The sequence below is a fragment of the Nomascus leucogenys genome, chromosome 22a (genome assembly GCF_006542625.1).
Source record: "Nomascus leucogenys isolate Asia chromosome 22a, Asia_NLE_v1, whole genome shotgun sequence".
Taxonomy (NCBI): domain Eukaryota; kingdom Metazoa; phylum Chordata; class Mammalia; order Primates; family Hylobatidae; genus Nomascus; species Nomascus leucogenys.
Genome location: NC_044402.1, coordinates 106,788,047 through 106,807,640, shown reverse-complemented (window position 1 = coordinate 106,807,640; position 19,594 = coordinate 106,788,047). Strand labels below are relative to the sequence as shown.

At 39.6% G+C, this 19,594-nt stretch overlaps 1 protein-coding gene across 5 annotated transcripts in view; it reads right to left on the bottom strand.

Annotated features, from left to right (window-relative positions):
- Positions 1-16,157, bottom strand: part of ZDBF2 (zinc finger DBF-type containing 2) — a 39,914-nt gene extending 23,757 nt beyond the window's left edge. For 2 of the 5 annotated variants that reach the window (XM_012512288.2, XM_030802944.1), the window contains exons 1-4: positions 15,737-15,813; positions 11,211-11,263; positions 10,214-10,257; positions 8,880-8,988 (exon numbers count right to left, since the gene is read on the bottom strand). Coding sequence is in view for 4 of the 5 variants with exons in the window: in XM_030802944.1 (XP_030658804.1) it covers positions 8,880-8,939 (60 nt within the window). In the remaining variant the exon portion in view is untranslated. Of the gene's footprint in view, positions 1-8,879; positions 8,989-10,213; positions 10,258-11,210; positions 11,264-14,824; positions 15,814-15,872 lie in introns of those variants that run through there. The other 3 variants (XM_030802945.1, XM_030802946.1, XM_030802947.1) reach the window with 3 other exon arrangements.
- Between the last annotated feature and the right edge of the window lie 3,437 nt (positions 16,158-19,594).

Here is a 19,594-nt window from a genome sequence, read left to right as displayed (position 1 = left end):
AAAAAAGTGGTAAAACTATTTGGAGAGGACATAATCTAGTACACAGAAAATTCTAACGAATCTACAAAAAAATTATTAGCACTAATAAACAAGGTCAGCAAGGTTGCATGATACAAGATCAATATTTAAAAATCTATTGAAGCTCTCCATACACTCGCAATAAACAATCCAAAATGAACTTAAGAAAACAATTCCATTTACAATAGCATCAAAAAGAATAAAATGCTTAGGAATAAATTTAGCATAAGAAGTGTAAAACTTTAATATTGAAAATTACAAAACACCACTGAAAGATTTTAAAGCTCTACGTAAATGGAAATACATACCTCTATTCATGGATAGAAAGACTTAATATTAAGATGCACATTCCCCATGAATGTATCTACAGATTCAACACAATCCCTACCAGAATTCCAGCTGCTTTTCTGCAGAAACTAACAAAGTGATCTTCAAATTCATATGGAAATACAAGGAACCAAGAATAGCCAAAACAATCTTGAAAAAGAGGAACAAAGTTGGAGGACTCAAATGTCCTGATTCCAAATTTTGCTACAAAGCTACAGTAATCAAGACTATGTGGTGCTGGCATCAGAGCAGATATATAGATAAATAAAATGGAATTGAAAGTCTAGAAGTAAACCTTATATTTATGGTCAACTGATTTTCAACAACGATGTCAAGGCAATTGAATGTGGAAAGGATAGTCTTCAACAAATGGTGCTGATACTACTGTATATCACATGCAAAAGAATAAACTTGGAAAAAGATGGCCAGCACAATGAACAAACAACTATATTTTAAAAAAAACAACTGAAGAAGGGCAATGGAGTGCATCAGAAGAGAAACAGACACCAGGGTGAGCAAAGAACTCAGAATGGCAACACAGAGAGCAGAAGGGAATGCCAGGCCTCCACCACCCCATTCCCAACCGGGATCAGCTGGGAACCAGGAAGAACTTCTCCCTATAGCAAGGAGGCAAGCAAGAGGATCCCAACAACCAACCCCCATTAACACCTTGGACACCTACAGACCTCACCCCTGCAGTCCCCACAGGGACAAAGACCAGCTGAGGGAGCCGTCTGGGGTCTACACCACTGTGTTCCCCAAGAGAAGAAGCCAATACTGTGCCCTGGCCCCTGTGGCCCATGTGGCTACACCATCTTGCAAGTGGAACTATGGCTGAAATGTGTTTTGCTCCAGGGGCAAGTAGCCATGGCTCCCTTTTATCCCTAAGGCTAAGCCACTGCTGAATCATCCCAGCCCGGTGGCCTCACATCCCCAGGCCAAGCTACAAACAGTGGTCAAACCCTTCCTCATAGAACCAAGAAGAAGTAAAGCCACTTCACCCACCCCTCGTCTCACCCCATCAGGCTGGAGCTGAAGTGGTACCCTGCCTCCCAGAAAAATAGTACCTCGGTGGCTCAAAGAAGTCATGCATCCCCAGCACCTAGGTTGAAGTAGCATTCTGAATTGCAGGAAACTGCCTTACATATTCAGAGTAGTCACACACCCCAATACCTAAGCTGAAGTGGCACCTTGCATCCCAGAGAAATGGCCGCCAGGAACAGTCACGCCACTGTCCCCCAACCCCACCCAAACCTGAACTGAAGCAGCACATTACCCCCTGGGGAAACAGTGTCCTGGCCAAGCTGAGCAGCTGTGCACTCCAGGGTTGAGTACCTCAGGTCCCAGAGAAACAAGGGAGTGGCTAAGCTTAGACACCTCATCCTACTAGCCAAACAACTCTAGTACTCTGCTTTCCTAGACCAGACTAGCCCCCTAGAGTCTGAGCTGCTGAGACATTCGTTTACCTGGGGAATGGAGTCATTGTTGTACTGTTCCCTGCCCTACCCAGGGTCCAAACAACAGCTGTGTATCTGCTGCTGCTGAGTCCCACCATCCCAGTGTCTAGAGTCACTACTACACAATGCCTCATCCCCTGAGACCTAAGTTGCCACTGAGCTCTGAACTGCAGCCACACCCTGCTCCCCAGGATCAAACCTCCAGAGCAACTATTTTTCCCTGGAGTCAGGTCAGTGCTGTGCCCTGCCCTTCAGGGGTAGAATCTCAGCTACAACCTGACTCCCTGGGCCCCAGCTACTGGGGGGTGCCTAAAAGTTACAGGTCCTGGCTCTGTGGGCAACCTACATCCAACCCCACCAAAGAGCAAATCTGTACCCCAAGATCCAAATGCAACAATAAGTTCATAAGCCTATGAGCCTAGGACCCTGGTCCCACAGCCACTCCAAGCACCTGCAACCGGAACACAGTGCTACTAAAGCTGCTTGCTTATAGGCCGCATCAGACCTAACACCAAGAGGGATCTACTCAGTGAAGTCTCCCCATTGTAATGAAAACAAGAACAGATGGATCCCAGAAGCCCTTGACATCAAGGACATTCACAGCCTATGCTGCTGCCACCGCCACAAACTTCTACAGTGTAGGCCACTGAAGTGCCCACAGTTATTGCTGATGGTGAACACAGCTGAAGAAACTGAATGAAGACTATACACCACTGCATCTATCTGGCAACAGAGTAACCACACTCTTCCAACTAGAACATTAAAGCCCAACTGCAGGTAAAAGTTATTCAATATGAAAGCCACTCCAGAAAGTATGGAAGAAGTAACTGTTCCACCAGATGCAGAGATATCAATGCAGGGACATAAGAAACATAAAAAAGCAAAGAAATATAACATCACCAAAGGAACATAACTTCCTCATAAAAAAAACCCCAATGAAAATAAACTAATTTCTGAAAAAGAATTCAAAATAAAGATCTTAAGGAAACTCAATGAGAGACAAGAAAATACACATAGACAATTCAACAAAATCAGAAAAACCATTCACAATATGAACAAAAATTCAACACAGATAAAAATCATAAAAAAGAACCAAACAGAAATCCTACAGCTAAAGAATTCAATGAACAAAATAAAAAATACAATAGATTCAACAGCAGATTTGATAAAATAGAAGAAAGAAATCTCTGAATTTTTAGATCAGTCATTTGAAATTACCCAGACAGAGGGAATAAAAGAAATAATGAAAAAGAGGTGAAAAAAGCCTACAAGACTTATGGGACACCACTGAGTGAACAAATACTTGCGTTTTGGGAATCCAGAGGGGGGAACCTATTCATTAAATAGAAAACCTATTTAATGAAACAATAGCCAAAAACTTCCCAAGTCTATGGACTCCAGATATAAGAAGCTCAAAGAATCCCAAATACATTCAACCCAGAAAGGTCCTCCTTGAGGCACATTATAAACTGTCAAAGGTCAAAGACCAAAGATGGAATCTGAAAAACAGCAAAAGCATCAAGTCACATATAAGGGAATCATTGTTAGACTAACAGCAGATTTCTCTGCAGAAACTTTACAGGCCAGCAAAGAATGGGATGATATATTGAAAGTGCTAAAACTACTCCAACAGCCAAACAATACTATACCCAGCAAAGCTATCCTTCAGACATGAGAGAAAAATCGTCTTTCCCAGAGAAACAAAAACTGAAGGAATTCATCACCGCTAGGCCAGCCTTACAAGAAATGCTCAAAGGAGTCCTACATCTGGCAAGCAAAAAAGACAATAGTTACTTTCATGAAAACATCCAAAAGTATAAAAACTCACTGGTAGAACAGACATGCAAAGGAGAAAGAGAAAAGACACCCAACTCCACCAAAGAGCAAATCTATACCCCAAGATCCACGTGCAACAATAGGTTCATAAGCCTATGAGCCTAGGACCCTGGTCCCACAGCCACTCCAAGCACCTGGAACTGGAACACAGTGCTACTAAAGCTGCTTATAGGCCATGTCAGACCTAACACCAAGAGGGATCTACTACCTACTTACTACAGAAAACCACCAAACAGCAATGATAAGACAGAAAGAAAAGAACAAAGCACACACAAAACAACTGGAAAGCAACTAACAAAATAACAGAAGCAATTCCTCGCCTATCAATAACCATTTTGAATTTAAATGGATTAAATTCCCCACTTAAAAGATAGTTGGGCTGAATCGATTTTAAAAATCATGACCTAACAATACACTGCCTACAAGAAACTAACTTCACCTGTAAGGCACATATAGACGGCTGGGAACAATGGCATGCATCTGTAGTCCCTGCTACTAACAAGGCTGAGGCAGAAAGATATCTTGAGCACGGAATTCAAGGCCAGCAAGGACAACACGGTAAGACTCCATCTCTTTTATTTTTTTTTTTAAAGACACATATAGACTGAAAGCAAAGGGATGGAAAAAGATAGTCCATGCATCGGAAACCAAAAGTGAGGAGGAGTAGCTACATTTATAATAGATAAAACAGACTTTAAGTCAAAAACTGTAAAAAGAGACAAAGAGGGCCATCATATAATGATAAAGGGATCAACTCAGCAAGAAGATAAAACAACTATAAATATATATGTACTCAACACCAGAGCACCTAGATAAATAAAGCAAATACTATTAGACTGGCTGAGGACTTGATTATCACACTCTCAGAACTGGACAGATCATCTAGATAGAAAATCAGCAAAGAAACACTTGATTTAAACTGCATTTTGGACCAAATGGGCCTACCAGATATTTACAGAAGATTTCATCCAACAGCTACAGAATACACATTTGCTTCATCAGCACATGCAACATTCTCCAGGATAGGCCATATATTAGGCCACAAACAGTTCTCCAAATACAAAAGAATTGAAATTATATCAAGTATCTTTTCTGACCACAATAGCATAAACTAGAAATCAGTAACAAGAGGAACTTCTGAAAACGTAGAGATATGAAACAAAACAGAAAACCCAGAAATAAATCTATGCACTTGCAGCCAACTGATTTTTGACAAAGGCACCAATACCATAAGTTGGGGGAAAGAATAGCTTCTTTAATAAATGAAGCTGAGAAAACTGGATATCTATATGCAGAAAAGTGAAACTAGACCCCTCTCACCATACAAAAAAACAACTCAAAATGTATTAAAGACATATATGTAAGCCCCAAAACTATGACACTACTAGATGAAAACACAGGGGAAATGCTTTGGGACAGTGGTCTGGGTAAAGATTTTACGGAAAAGACCTCAAAAGGACAGGGAACAAAGCAAAAATAGACAAACTGGATAATATCAAACTGAAGCTTTTGCACAGCAAAGGACAATCAACAGAGTGAAGAGACAACCTGAAGAATGGGAGAAAATATTTGCAAACCATTCATCCAAAAAATGACTAATACCTGGAATATGGAATACTCAAACTCAATGACAACAAAAGGAAATAATCCAACTTAAAAATGGGCAAATAAGCTGAAAAGACATCTTTCAAAAAGTCATATAAATGGCCAACAAGTATATTAAAAAATGTTCAACATCACTAATCATCAAGGAAGTGTAAATCAAAACCACAATGAGACATCATCTCACTTCAATTAGAATAGCTATTATTGAAAAGACAAAAAATGACACACTGGCAAGGATGCAGAGAAGGGAATTCTTACACACTGTTGGTGGGAATACAAATTATTATAGTCATTATGGAAAAGAGTATAAATGTTCTCAAAAACCTAAAATATAACTACCATATGGTCCAGCAATCCTACTGACTAGGTATTTATCCAAAGGAAAGGAAATCAGTATATCAAAGAGATATCTGCATCCCCACATTTATTACTACAGCACTGTTCACAATAGCTAAGATATAGAATCAATCTAAGTGTCCATCAACAGATAAAGGAAAAAAGGGGCCAGGCGCAGTGGCTCAAGCCTGTAATCCCAACACTTTGGGAGGCTGACGCAGGTGGATCACCTGAGGTCAGGAGTTCAAGACCAGCCTGGCCAACATGGTGAAACCCCATCTCTACTAAAAATACAAAAATCAGCCAGGTTGTTGGTACACTCCTGTAATCCCAGCTACTCGGGAAGCTGAGGCAGAAGAATTGCTTGAACCCAAGAGGCAAAGGTTGCAGTGAGCCAAGATCACGCCACTGCACTCCAGCCTGGGCGACAGAGCAAGACTCCATCTCACAAAAAAAAAAAAAAGAAAAGAAAAAAAAAAAAGGAAATGTGGTATATATACATGGTAGAATACGATTCAGCCATAAAAGAAGAAAATCTTGTCATCAAAGTTGTGCTCGTAAAACTAGAGAATGGTGATTACTAGAAGCTGGGAAGTCAGGCGAGAGAAACTGGGAGAGGATAATTAATGAATACAAAATTAAAGCTAGATAGGAGGAATATGTTCTAGTTGTTCTAAAGTCCTATACAACACTGTAGGATGACTATAGTTAATAATAATTGATTGTAAATTTCCAAACAGTTGAGAGAGGATTTTAAATGTTTCCAACACAAAGAAATGATAAATGTTTGAGGTGATGAGTATGCTAATTACCAATTTGATTATTACACATTATATACATGTATCAAAATATCACACTGTATCCCATAAATATGTATAATTATTGTAAAAATAATAAAAGTAAACAAATCAATATAAATACATACATACATACATACATACATAAATCCACTACAGGTAGCACAGGGAGAGCTCTAATGAGCATGAATTTTAACATGATTTCTATGAAATAGGTTTAATTTTACAGACAAAAAAAAAAAATGTATAGCCCTATCTCACACCCTATACAAAAATGAACTCAAAACAGATAAAAGACCTAAATGTAAGAGTAACTATAAAACTCTTAGAAGAAAACATAGGCATAAATCTTCCATCCTGAGATTAGGCAACCCTTCTGACATCAAAAAACATAAGCAAAACATAGCAAAATTTAAAACTTTTGTGCATCAAAACATAGCATCAAGAAAGTAAAAAGAAGGCCAGATGCGGTGGCTCACACCTGTAATCCCAAAACTTTCAGAGGCCAAAGCAGAAGAATCACTTGGGCCCAGGAGTTTGAGACCAGCCTGGGAAACATAGTGAGACCCCATCTCTACAAAAAATAAAATATTAGCTGGGTACGGTGGTGCACACCAGTAGTCCCAGCTACTTGGGAGGATGAGGCAGGAGAACTGCTTGAGCCCAGAAGGCCGAGGCTACAGTGTGCCATGATCGCACTACTGCCCTCCAGCCTGGGCAACAATGCAAGACCCTGTCTCAAAAAAAAAAAAGAGTAAGTAATAAGACAACCCACAGAATGGAGAAAGTATTTGTAAATCGTATGTCTGATAAAGGTCAAGTATCCAAAATATATAAAGACTTCTACAAGTCAACAATAAAAAGACAACACAATTAAAAATAGGAAAAGGATATGAAGAGGCATTCCTATAAACAAGACATACAAACGCCAATGAAAAGACACTATATGTCATTAGGGAAATGCAAATCAAAGCCAAAATGAGATACCATCTCACATCCACAAAAATGGCTATAACGACAACAACAACAACAACAAAAAAAAAACAACAAGTGCTGACAAGAATGTGGAGAAACTGGAACCCTCATACGTTGCCGGTGGTAAGGTACAGCCACTTTGACAAACGGTGAGGCACCCTCTCAAAAAAGTTAAACACAATTACCACATGACCCAACAATTCCACTCTACATGTAAACCTAAGAAAAGTGAAAGCATATGTCCACACAAAAACTTGTACACATATATCCATAGCAGCACTATTCATAACAGTCAAAAAGTAAAAACAACCCAAACATCCATAAATTGCTCAATGAATAAGCAAAATGTGATATATCCATGTAATGGAACATTGTCAGCCATAAAAAGGAAGGAGGTCATGATGCATGTTACAGCCTGGATGAACCGTGAAAATATTATGCTACATTAAAGAAGCCAGACACAAAAGGCCACACACGTTTGATTCCATTTACACACAATATCCAGAATAAGCAAATCTATACAGACAGGAAATACACTAGTGGTTGCCAGGGGCTGGTGACAGAAGGGAGGAGTGAGTTACTGCTCAGTGCATACAGGGTTTCCTTTTAGGGTGATTAAAATGTTCTGGAATTAGACAATGGTTGTACCACTTTGTGAACATAATAAAACATCACTGAATTATACACCTTAAAGGGTCAAGTTTATGGTGTATGCGTTATATCACAATAACAAAATTTTTAAATCTCTATACCAACTATTTTTCCCTCAGCAGCCAGAGTGAACCTTTTAAAACACAAAGTAGATGATTTAACTCCTATGCTCAAACTTTGAGATGCTCACCCATCTCACTTGAAATAAAATTCAAAGTCCTTACCTTAGCCTACAATGTCTTAAAGAATTGACTTCTCCGATTTGGGTAATGGGTATACTAGAAGCCCAATCCCCACCAGGTATGCAATATACCCATGTAACAAACAAGCCCATATACCCCCTGAATCTAAAATACAGAACTGATTTGTCTGAATTCTTTGCCTATTACTTCTCACCCACCTCCCCACATCTATGCAGCCACTGGCCTCCTGGCTCTTCGTTAGTGTGCCAACCACTCTGTACCCTCAGGGTCTCTGTCTCTTCCCTCTACCTAGAAAATCTTTCCCCAGATAAATGCAAACCTGAGACCCAAACTCCAAATCTCAACTCAATGTCACTTCCTTAAAAAGGCCTTACCTGGCCACCCTACCCCTTCCCTATTTTGTTTTCCTCATAACATTTATCACAATCTCACGCATGATGTACTAAATTTATATATTATTTATCTTCTGTCTTACTACACTAGAATATAAACTTCATGAAAAAAGAGGCTTGGTTTTTGTTCATGGTCAAATCCCTAGAACCTTAAACAGTGTCTGCCAACTAAGATTCCCAATATGATCTGTTCAATGAATAAATAAATGAATTTAATAAAATGTAAGAGAAAGTCACAACTAGGTCCTCTGAGATATTATCATATTAATAGAAACCGCTCACCTGTTCCAGGTTATTATACTGCACACGGCAATAACTGCAATATCCTTGTCTTTTCTGCATCTTGAATAAATAACTGAAGTCAGATGGCTACTGTCTTTGAATACTCAAGCTGAAAAACAAAAAGAAAAACGGTAAAAATCATGGTAATTCCTTACTCTTATGAGGAAAATGGCTATGACAATTAGCAAAAAACAGAAATTCACTTCTACTTCTAATAATTAGGAAAATATACAAGGCTGCCATGAGCCACTGAATAAATAAGTGAACCTGGAGCAGAGACAAGAACTATGTATCTTATGAAAGAGCAGTTTGTTGCCAATATTTGAAGACTAGATGACTAAATATTTAGTTTTTCTAATAACTTATTAGAGATATTAGATATTGATTTAGTAACAAAGAATACAACGTTCAATTTGCGAAGACCAATTACTTCTAAGATATTGTTATGGTATATTTACTATACTCTAATGGAGCTCATTAATTTCCCCATCATGTTTCCATATCAAACCCCAGATTATTTGACAATGTCTCATTCTCTGTTATCATGAGCATAAAGACACCACACGGCATTTTCTGCTCAGCTCATAGAGAGGCAGATTTTTAAATAATTTATCCAACACAGTTGCTAAAAATCAGAATAATTAATTTAGCCTCTGAAACACAAAACACTTTTCTTCTGACAATTATGTAAGCCAGATAAATAGGAGGGATTTTTTCCCTACTAGTGTTTAGATTTCTCTACAAATAAATAGTTTTCCAGTTTCCACTCACTTAAAAGTATAATCCTTCAACATTACATACTGCATGGTTCCCAAACCAGGCTGAATACCCAAAATTTTAGTAGAGCTAGGGGTGAGCCTAGCTAGGGGTGAGCCTAGGATTCAGAATTTTTAAAATTCCCCCAGTAATGTTCATGCCCAGCCAATGTATTAACTGACACAATGTACATATAATTTATGATTATTTTAAGTAAAAAATTTAATGCAGTTTATTTGCTGCTTTAAGCTGAAAATAGAATTGCAAATAATTTTGTATTTCAATTAATTTAAGCATTCTTATCTGTTGGAAAATATATAACCATCATTCTAGAATATGAGTATTTCTGCAATGGAAAAAATTTAATCATTAAAATCAATAACTGAAAAATGAAATAACAGCCTTAAAGCCATAAGATGAGGGGAAAAAAGCTTCATTAAGTCAAAATGCTAGCATAATATTTACTTACCTATTACTTCTTATTATGAGAAATTGATTTTCTGACTTCTCACATTTATGAGGAAAATTAATCAATTAAACCAGCCTCTGACACAAAAAACATGTAAGACATTACTTACTTAAAATTTGGTCTCTTTTCCACTAATTTACTTCACTTATTAACCTACAGCAATAAAACAGAACAAACTTTTATTTTAAATTGTACTTACACATAAGGCAAATTTCAAGCTGAGAGAACCTAGAGCTTAAATGTAAACTTTGAAAAATCCTAAAATAAACTTTTGGGGGATTGAAAATATAATTAAAACATTCATTGAATAAAGGACAAAAGTAAACCATTAATCTAATATCACATACACACAGAATGTAAACACTTAAATATTTTTGGTATTTAACCCTATGGCCCTTAACTCCTGTGGCATTATCACTTGCCACTTTCATCATCTCTAGTGCCATAATGACAGTGAGTTACAATAAACCAGAAGCATGTGTTGGCATTTTTAAAAATTAACATGCCAGGACCCCATCAGAAACTTACCAAATCAAAATCCCAGTGGTCAAGGGAACCCAGGACATACATTATGAAGCATATTTAAAATGCTCAAGGCAGCCGGGCATGGTGGCTCATGCCTGTAATCCCAGCACTTTGGGAGGCCGAGGCAGGTGGATCGCCTGAGGTTAAGAGTTCGAGAACAGCCTGGCCAACATGGCAAAACCCTGTCACTACTAAAAATACAAAAACTAGCTAGTAGTAGTGGCAGACGCCTGTAGTCCCAGCTACTCGGGAGGCTGAGGCAAGAGAACCATTTGAACCCCAGAGGTGGAGGCTGCAGCATGCCGAGGTCATATCACTGCACTCCAGCCTGGGCGACAGAGCAAGGCTTTGTCTCAAAAAAAAAATAAAATAAAATAGAATAAAATAAAATGCTCAAGGTGATTCTGCTGTAAGTTGACTCAATAAGTCATCATTTTTTATAAACTAATAAAACTTATTTATTAAAGGGATCATTTCTTTAGGGTCTGGATTTATATTACTTTGCATGCCTAAATAGGTCTTTTTATAAACTCTGAATTCTTCTAGAACCTGATATTTTTATAAAGTAACAAACTATTTACCTGGAGCAGAAAAGGTCAGGTATTTCATCAGCTGTATTAGTTCTGGTAAATATCTGTAAATCAAAATAAAATCTTTTTTAAAAGAGGTCCCATAAGTGTCTACCATTGACCAAATAAATACATCCAGATATATTTTGAACAGTGACATGTTTCCAATAATACAAGAAAAATATTCACTTTGGAACACAAAGCACTTTACATACTATGACTCACTGAATCTCACACATGACCTCCTAAAGTTCTGGCGCAGTGACTGTGATGGCCCATCTAACCCACCATCAAACACTGCAGGTCTCTGGGTTCCTGGAACAGTAGCTTTAAAAGACTATAAGGCTCAATTGTGCCTCTGGTAAAGTTGAGAACAAAAATGCTGTCAAACCCTAAATTAGCTTCATGAGAAACTTCCCGAGGCTCAGGTACCATGTTAGCTTTAATGAAAAATACCGTCAATTCTTTTATCACCTATCTATATCAATACACTATTAAGCAGAAGCATGTTTTTTATTCCTCCGCATTGTTGTAGACAAAGTGCTACTCCTTAGCCCGGATCACTGGTTAAGAAAAAATTCCAACACATGGGCTCAAGAGAGCCAGTCGCACCATGGTATAATCAAAGAATAACTATTAAGCACCCACTCAGCGCAGAGTTCCATGCTAGAAACTTTAAGGGATAGAGACAAATATGAGACAAGTTTTCTTGCCCTCAAAAAATTTAAAATGAAATTGGGAAATTAAAGCCAAAGAATGAGGTGCTGCCTAAGAAATGCCTCAGCAAAAATAATAAATGCTAATGAGTTCAACGCAAAGTTCAGTTTTAGCTAGAGTGGCAAGGGATGCCACTGTGGATATGGTTTTTTAACCAGATACTGGAAAATGGGTAGGATTTACTCACTCAAAGGTTGGGAAATGATATAACAAGCAAAGGTACAAAAGCAAGAAAATACAAAGTACATTTGGAGACAGTAAATTAACAAATTCAGCTGAATCTAAGGTTTCATTTGAGAATTTAAGGGGCAATAAACCAGGGCAAGTAGATTGAATTTTGACATGGTAGTATTCCAAAGCAGACTAAAGAATTTAGACCGTACCTTTAGGCACTGTGGAAGTTTTTTTGGAAAGAGGTATTCTTGAGAGTGCTTTAAGAAAATTCTAGAAAAATGATTCTCTCCTACTCAAAGGAGCTTTTCAAAGGGTAAGGGATATAACTATTAACTACTCAGCACCATTTCCTAAAATACTGGAGAATTAGTTAATTCCCAAAATCTCCAAGTTAAGAGTCAGTATCCCTTAAAGCATAGTCATGTATGCTTACAAAATAAGAAAATACACATCTTATTTTTCTTTAAAAAATGACTTTTATTAATTTTTATTACAAAAGTAAAGCATTTATAATAGTACAATTATAAAAATAAAGAGCATAAAAATCAGCCATAATCTACCCACCATTAACATGTATCGTATTCGTCTTTGTTCTAAACATATTTTTACAAAAATGGGAAGGTACAGTACATTCTATTCTATAGCCACCCTCTCTCACTGAACCACATATAATGAGCACCTTTATATACCATTATAAAATGCTATCATAAAATAGAAGAAAATAAAGTAAAATAAAATAGAGTGTTTAATGATTGCATAGTATTTCATTTTGTCAGTGTAAATAAAAGCCCTGTCAAGACAAGAACCAGTAGTTGGTGGGTCAACTTCTTAAAGTCAATCAGTAAGATAATTTTTTAAACGCACACATAACCTTAATATTTAACTTAAAACTTCTAAATGTATATATGTTTAAGATCAAATTGGGCTTTTTTGTTTCATTGGTATTTTTAGTATGGGGGTTGTTGCTTTTTTTTTTTTTTTTTTTTTTGGTCAGATTAGCTAGAGTTTCGAGACATGTCTTTTCATAAACAACATCGTAATTCACCCGAGTTTCCATTTTTGTTCCTCAAACGCAGAACAAAAATCTGAAGGCAGTTTCAAATCTGAGAGCAGAATTATGATCAATGTTAAACATTTTTCCCCAGTCTTTCACAGTTGTCATACCCAGTTAAGTACTTTGCAAATATAGCCTTTTTATGAATCCAAAGCATTCTATTTATTTTTCAGAAAAATAATAATGCTGTTTTTTAAAAATGACTATGTTCACCTTCTTATTTCATTCATTTATGTAACATTTAAAATTGCATAAACCTATCCTGGGCAGTGAACAGAGATTTCTGAGCTACCCAGATGACTTAGGCAGAAATGTCTTAAAATAAAAATAAAACAGCATTTTGGGTTTTTTTGTGTGTGTTTTTTTTTAAGAAATATTTCTTGCACACCTGAGATCTGCACCAGCTGCAGAGGTAAACATGGATAAAAATATTTCTGAAATGAGTTTGGATTTGTCGTGTATGTATTTCTCAAACTGAGTGTGGCGGTGTGGTAAGAACTAAAACCCATAATCCTCATAAAACATATTTTTCAACTGCCTGACAAAAGAGACATCAAGTTAATTAAAATAATAATAATAATAAGGAAAGACGATAGAAAGGCATTTGGTTTTCTGAACAAGACAATCTAAATTTTCCATCCAGCAGTAGGGAAACAATTGAGGAGCAATGACAAAACAATGGCCGAATGCATAAAAAGACCACACTAATTCAGTGTCAGTTCCTCCACACAACCCTACTAATTTTCAATTTTCCCCTTTTTTGGATTATCCACGCTATGCTGGCTTTCCTCTGGTGACAAGCATTATCCTAGACACCTCTATGCAGTCCTAATAAAATAATAATAGCTAATACTTAGTACTTAATCTGAGCCAGGCGCTCTGTCAACAGCTTCCTGTGCATTATCTCATCTAAATAACAAACAGCTTTATAAGGTAGCTGCCATGATTAATTCCCATTTAACAAATCAGGGAACTGAGGTTGAGAGAAAAGAGGTATCTTGTTGCAGGTCTCACACCAATAACCTGCGTAACTGAGATGTGATCACTGGTCAATTTGACTAGTTTATTCTTTAACCTCTTAACGACTTAGACACTTCCTCTCTGTATTTTTAGGAATACTACTTGTTTTAATATTAGGTGAAAACAAATAATTAGGACTCTTATTTGCTGCAATCAACATCACCACTATTCCAAAGAAAAAATAAAACTAATGTCTAGTTTAATTGCATCTTGCTCATTTGAGTGCTGACAGTACCTTGGATTAGCGACTTTCAAGACTATTTAACATAACACACAAGAACCAACACATTTTTAATTACAACCGAGCACACACGCACAGGCACACACGCACAGCTAAAAGATTTTTCACAAAACAATACTCTCATTACATGTAATGCATTCTGATATTTTCTATGCGATCTTACTTTTTTTTAATGCTAGTCACGACCCACTAAATTTCACAATGCACACGCACACAGTTAAAATATTTTTCACAAAACAATACTCTCATTACATGTAATGCATTCTGATTTTTTTTATGCGATCTTTTTTTTAAATGCTAGTCGTGACTCACTAAATCAATTTCACCATGCACGAACCGGCTGAAAAAACTCAGTTTGAAAAAACACTGCCTCCAATTATTATGCAGAGTAAACAATATTTTATAGAAACCAGTTCTTACCCTGAATTCAGCTTATTTCTATCCAAATCACTGGCCGCTGCAGTGATACTTTATCAACTCTCTAACGAGTTGCTTTCTTGCCTTCTATGCTTTGGGTTCAAATGACAGAGAAAAGGTCTTCCATGTATTAAGTGAAAAAAGCAAATAAACACCCCTCATGTAACACACGTATATATGTTTGTGTATTAATTAAAGAGAAAGGAAAGATACCCCCCAAATTGTTAGCAAATTCTCTCGAGGATGAGATCGCTACAGGCTGCCTCCGTCGTCCCTCCCCCTCCCCACACGTAGCATATTGCTGTAAAAAAGAAAAACAAAAACAAGCTATTTCCTTTAGGTGGGGGTGGGGTTGTGGTCCCTTGAGAACCAGTATCTTGTTATGCATTTTTTTCACGAGCTACCAAGAATCACCGCGTGAGATAATCGCAGGAGCTGGTAAGGCCCTTCTTAGGAGCAAGTAAAAACGATGGCGTAACATGACCACATTTACACAACTGTTGCACAGCGGTAGTAAAAAGATCATTAACACAAAAATAAAACGTTTTCAAATAAACTATAATCGCCCGAGGCTGGGAAAGGCCTAGGTCTGGGGCCAGCTGGACCCAACGCAGGGCACTGGTGGAAGGGGGTGTGTGGACAGGTGGCTCGGGATCTCGGCCCCACAGGTGCCCAGGGGCAAGACTCCGCGGGTTCCCGGCCCTCAATCCGATCCCGCAGACCGCCCCCTCCCCAAGCCCGGGCCCGAGGCCTCGTCCGCCGGCCCCTCTGACCCAGGGCCCCGGACAGAAGCGCAATGCAGCCTGCGCCCCACCTCCTTCCCTCGCCCCGCCACCTCGATCCCGGCCCGGAGCCGCCGACACCTCTCACGCAGCAGGGGCAGAAAGGGACGCGGGCTGGGGGGAAGCCGAGGACCTGCGAGGCGGCCGCTGGAGCCCAACGAGCGGTCCTGGCGTCCCTCGGGAAGAAGAAGGCGCCCCGGGCGCCCGGCGAGCAGGCCCCGCCCGCGGGCGTCGCCCCGGCCGCGCCCCGCCCCCGCCGCGGCACTCACCTCCGCGGAGGCCGCCCGGATTCCTTCCGGGCCGCGGTGGAGACCGAGGACCGCGCCGGGCGCTCTCCCTTCTTATTCCGGTTCCGTGGCGGCGCCCGAACCCCAGACCGTCCGAGCGCCGCGGCCCCGCTGCCCGCGGAGCCAGAAATAGGCGCCTTCGGCCTCTGCGGTCCGGAGGGGAGAAGCGGCGCGGGAGCGCGTCTCTCAGGACGCGGGCCCCCGAGTCGCGACTCCACTCACGCAGGCATCCAAGGCAACGTGGCGTTGCAACCCTGATGGAGGTTTGACGTCAGGGAAGGTGCGAAAACCAGACCCCTTCTGACGCAGGAGCGGCGGGACCGCCCCCTGCCCGCCCACCCACTCACTCACTCTCCCACCCGGGCGGAGGAGCCCCTTCCTCCCCTCCAGAAGCTCTTAAAGCGGACACTTCCTCCCTGGTCAGGGCCCCACTCCGGAGCTTGGGAAATCTATCACGTTCCAACGAAAATGACTAGACTCATAAGCACAGTTGGGACGCGAAGTAGAGACCAAGGTTTTAGCGTTTGAGGGTCCAAATAAAAACTGCTTGCCAATTCAAAGCAACGTATGAATGTAGAAACGAAAACGGGGCTAAGAGAGCTAGTCGTTTCCACGCCTATTTCATAGTGAGGTGCATCTCACAAAAGCTGCTGTTCAATGAGCGCTTGCTTTGTGCTAGGCACTGTTTAAGGTTTCTATACATTATTGCATTTCATTTCAGAGTAACTCTGAATGAATCCTATTATTGTCCCCCTTTGACAAATTGAGAAAACTGAGGCTTAAGGAAGTTAGGTATTCAAAGATCTACCCTGCACATTAAAGGGTTACAAATATTAACAAACAACATTAGGTCATGCAATTATATTCACTGCGCTACCCATTACGAATATAGTTGTGAGCAAAAACAGTTTAAGTGTAACGCAGATCACAAACCTAAATGAATCACACTACTGAATATGAAATTATAATCTGCGATAAGAAGTTTCTGAAACACCTAAACCAATTTTACTAAAATGGAGAGAGGCCCTGTTGCAAAGCTTATGTCTAATGTAAAAATAATCTTAAAATGAGCTACTTTGCCCTTTGGCTGTAGCTGTAATTGTCGTTACCCTTTTTAATAAGCTTGTGATTTTGTCCCTTTAAAAAACAAAAACAAAAACAAAACTTGCCCATTGCTTTTGCGTCCATTGTTTTTATTCTTTCTGTATTTCTCAGCTCCTTCTTCCCCCACTACGTCTTTCTCTCAGTTTAAATTTGGGCTCCTGCAATTGTTCGATTTATAACCTCCCTTAGATTTAACATACCAAAAAGTACAGATTTCTTTTAAGGCAAGTTTTTTCCACATCCCAACTTTGGAATTATAGAAAATCCACTATACATTGATCGAACCACCATGACATTGTGTATTTCATAGATGCTAAGCCATGTTTTTCCCCACATTTTAACATCTGTGAAATCAAGATGCATCTTATAAACTCTCGTTGACTGGGTGGCAGTACAGACCTGGTTATCATTACCTCCACGTATTACAACGTGGATGTTGCTGTGCAGGTTGTTCTCATTTCAACTGAGATAAGTGCATTGTTTAATAAAACCCATAACCCTAGGAGGAAAGGAATTAACAGACAAAAGTCACTCAAACTTGGAGAGAGATTTTCCTAGGGAAACGGAAGATTTTCCTGGAGAAGAAGATTTTTGTAGGACCAAAAAGAGATTTCCCCAGCATTTAGAAAAGAAAGAGATGGGACTGGCTAAGAACTAGTAGTCTTCTGGGAGCCCTGAATTACTCACCAAGTACATTCATTCTTGATGGATTTTGGGAACCCATATATGAACAGTTAAATACTAAGCCTACTTGCACCCCCCAAAAATGAAATAACTTCGATATTATTCTTGATAGCCTGATTAGTCAGTTACAACCCCTATAGATTTTATTCAATAACACCATTGAAGGAGGAAAACAAGTCCTGAATGTTTTGCGTGAAAACACAAAATTGACATATTCAGGTGAGATCAAGAAGGTGCCAGCATCAAAACTTGCAGAATAAGATCAGCTGCTTGGAAGAAAATCCTGCCTGCATACAATAGTGCAGCATTCCTCCTTTCTCTCTGCTTTTTTTCTTTTTTTCTTTTTTTTTTTTTTTTTTTTTTTTTTTGAGACAGGGTCTCCTTCTGTCGCCCAGGCTGGAGTTCAGTGGCGCAAACACGGCTCACTGCAGCCTCTACCTCCCAAGCTCAAGCGATCTTCTTGCCTTAGTCTCCCAAGTGGCTGGGATCACAGGCGTGTGCCACCATGCCTGGCTAATTTTTTTATTTTTTGTAGAGACAGGGTTCTCACTTTTTTGCCCAGGCTGGTCTCGAACTCCTGGCTTCAAGGGATTCTCCCACCTTCGCCTCCCAAAGTGCTGAGATTACAGATATGAGCTGTAACTGTGCCCGGCTGGAGCATTCTTAAAGTTAGACGCATCACCAACACCTTTGGTGGAAAACTACAGCCATGGACAACTGATTCAAAAAGTGATTCATAAAAGTTGAGCTCTGGGCGTGGCGCGGTGGCTCACGCCTGTAATCCCAGCACTTTGGGAGCGCGAGGTGGGCGGATCACCTGAGGTCAGGAGTTTGAGACTAGCCTGACCAACATGGGGAAACTCCGTCTCTACTAAAAAAGAAAACACAAAAATTAGCCAGGCATGGTGGTGCGTGCCTGTAATTCCAGCTACTGGGGAGGCTGAGGCAGGAGAATCACTTGAACTCGGGAGGCGGAGGTTGCAGTAAGCCGAGATCGCGCCACTGCACTCCAGCCTGGGTAACAGAGTGAGACTTCGTCTCAAAATAAATTAATTAATTAATTAAAAATAAATAAATAAAAGTTGAGTTCCGAATATGAAGAAGTTTCTGAAATACCTAAACCAATTTTACTTATATTTCCCTTTTTATGCATTCACAAGATCAATGCATAATAAATGTGTCAAAGTCTGAGAGTGCTCTTTTACTGTGTATGAAATAAAAATAGGCCAGGTATGGTGGCTTGCACGTGTAGTCCCAGCAATTTGGGAGGCTAAGGCGGGGGGATCGCTTGATCCCAGGAGTTCAAGACCAACTTGGGAAACAGTGAGACCTCGTCTCTACAAAAAATACAAAAAAATCAGCCAGGCATGGTGGCGCATGCCCTGTAGTCCCAGCTACTCAGGAGGCTGAAGTGGGAGAATCACCTGAGCCCCGGATGTAGAGGCTGCAGCGAGCCATGATCACACCACTGCATTCCAGCCTGGATGACAGTGTAAAACCCTGTCTGAAAGAGAAAAAAGAAAAAAAAAAGAAAAACACTAAATTACAAGAAATTGTTGTGTTATAGTTTAGTTGGCAAAATTTTTCTCCCAACATGATACTATCATAAAACATCAAAGGGAGTGCCATTCTGCATCAGATCAGCAGTCCGCACAAACCAGATTTCCGTCTACTGGCAATGGGCACGTTTTGTGGGAGAGCTTAGTTATCTATAAGGTTAAGCTCCAAAAGTTGTAATTTCCCCCTCAATTCTTTATTAACCCATTACAGATCTAAACACATTACACATCTAAACATATTTAAAGGACCTTAGAGATCAAGATTGGGTTTGTATGTACTTCGTTTCCTCCCCCAACATATTTGGTCCAGGGAGAAAAAAGTGCTGAGTATGTGTTATTTCACATTCTTCCTTCTTT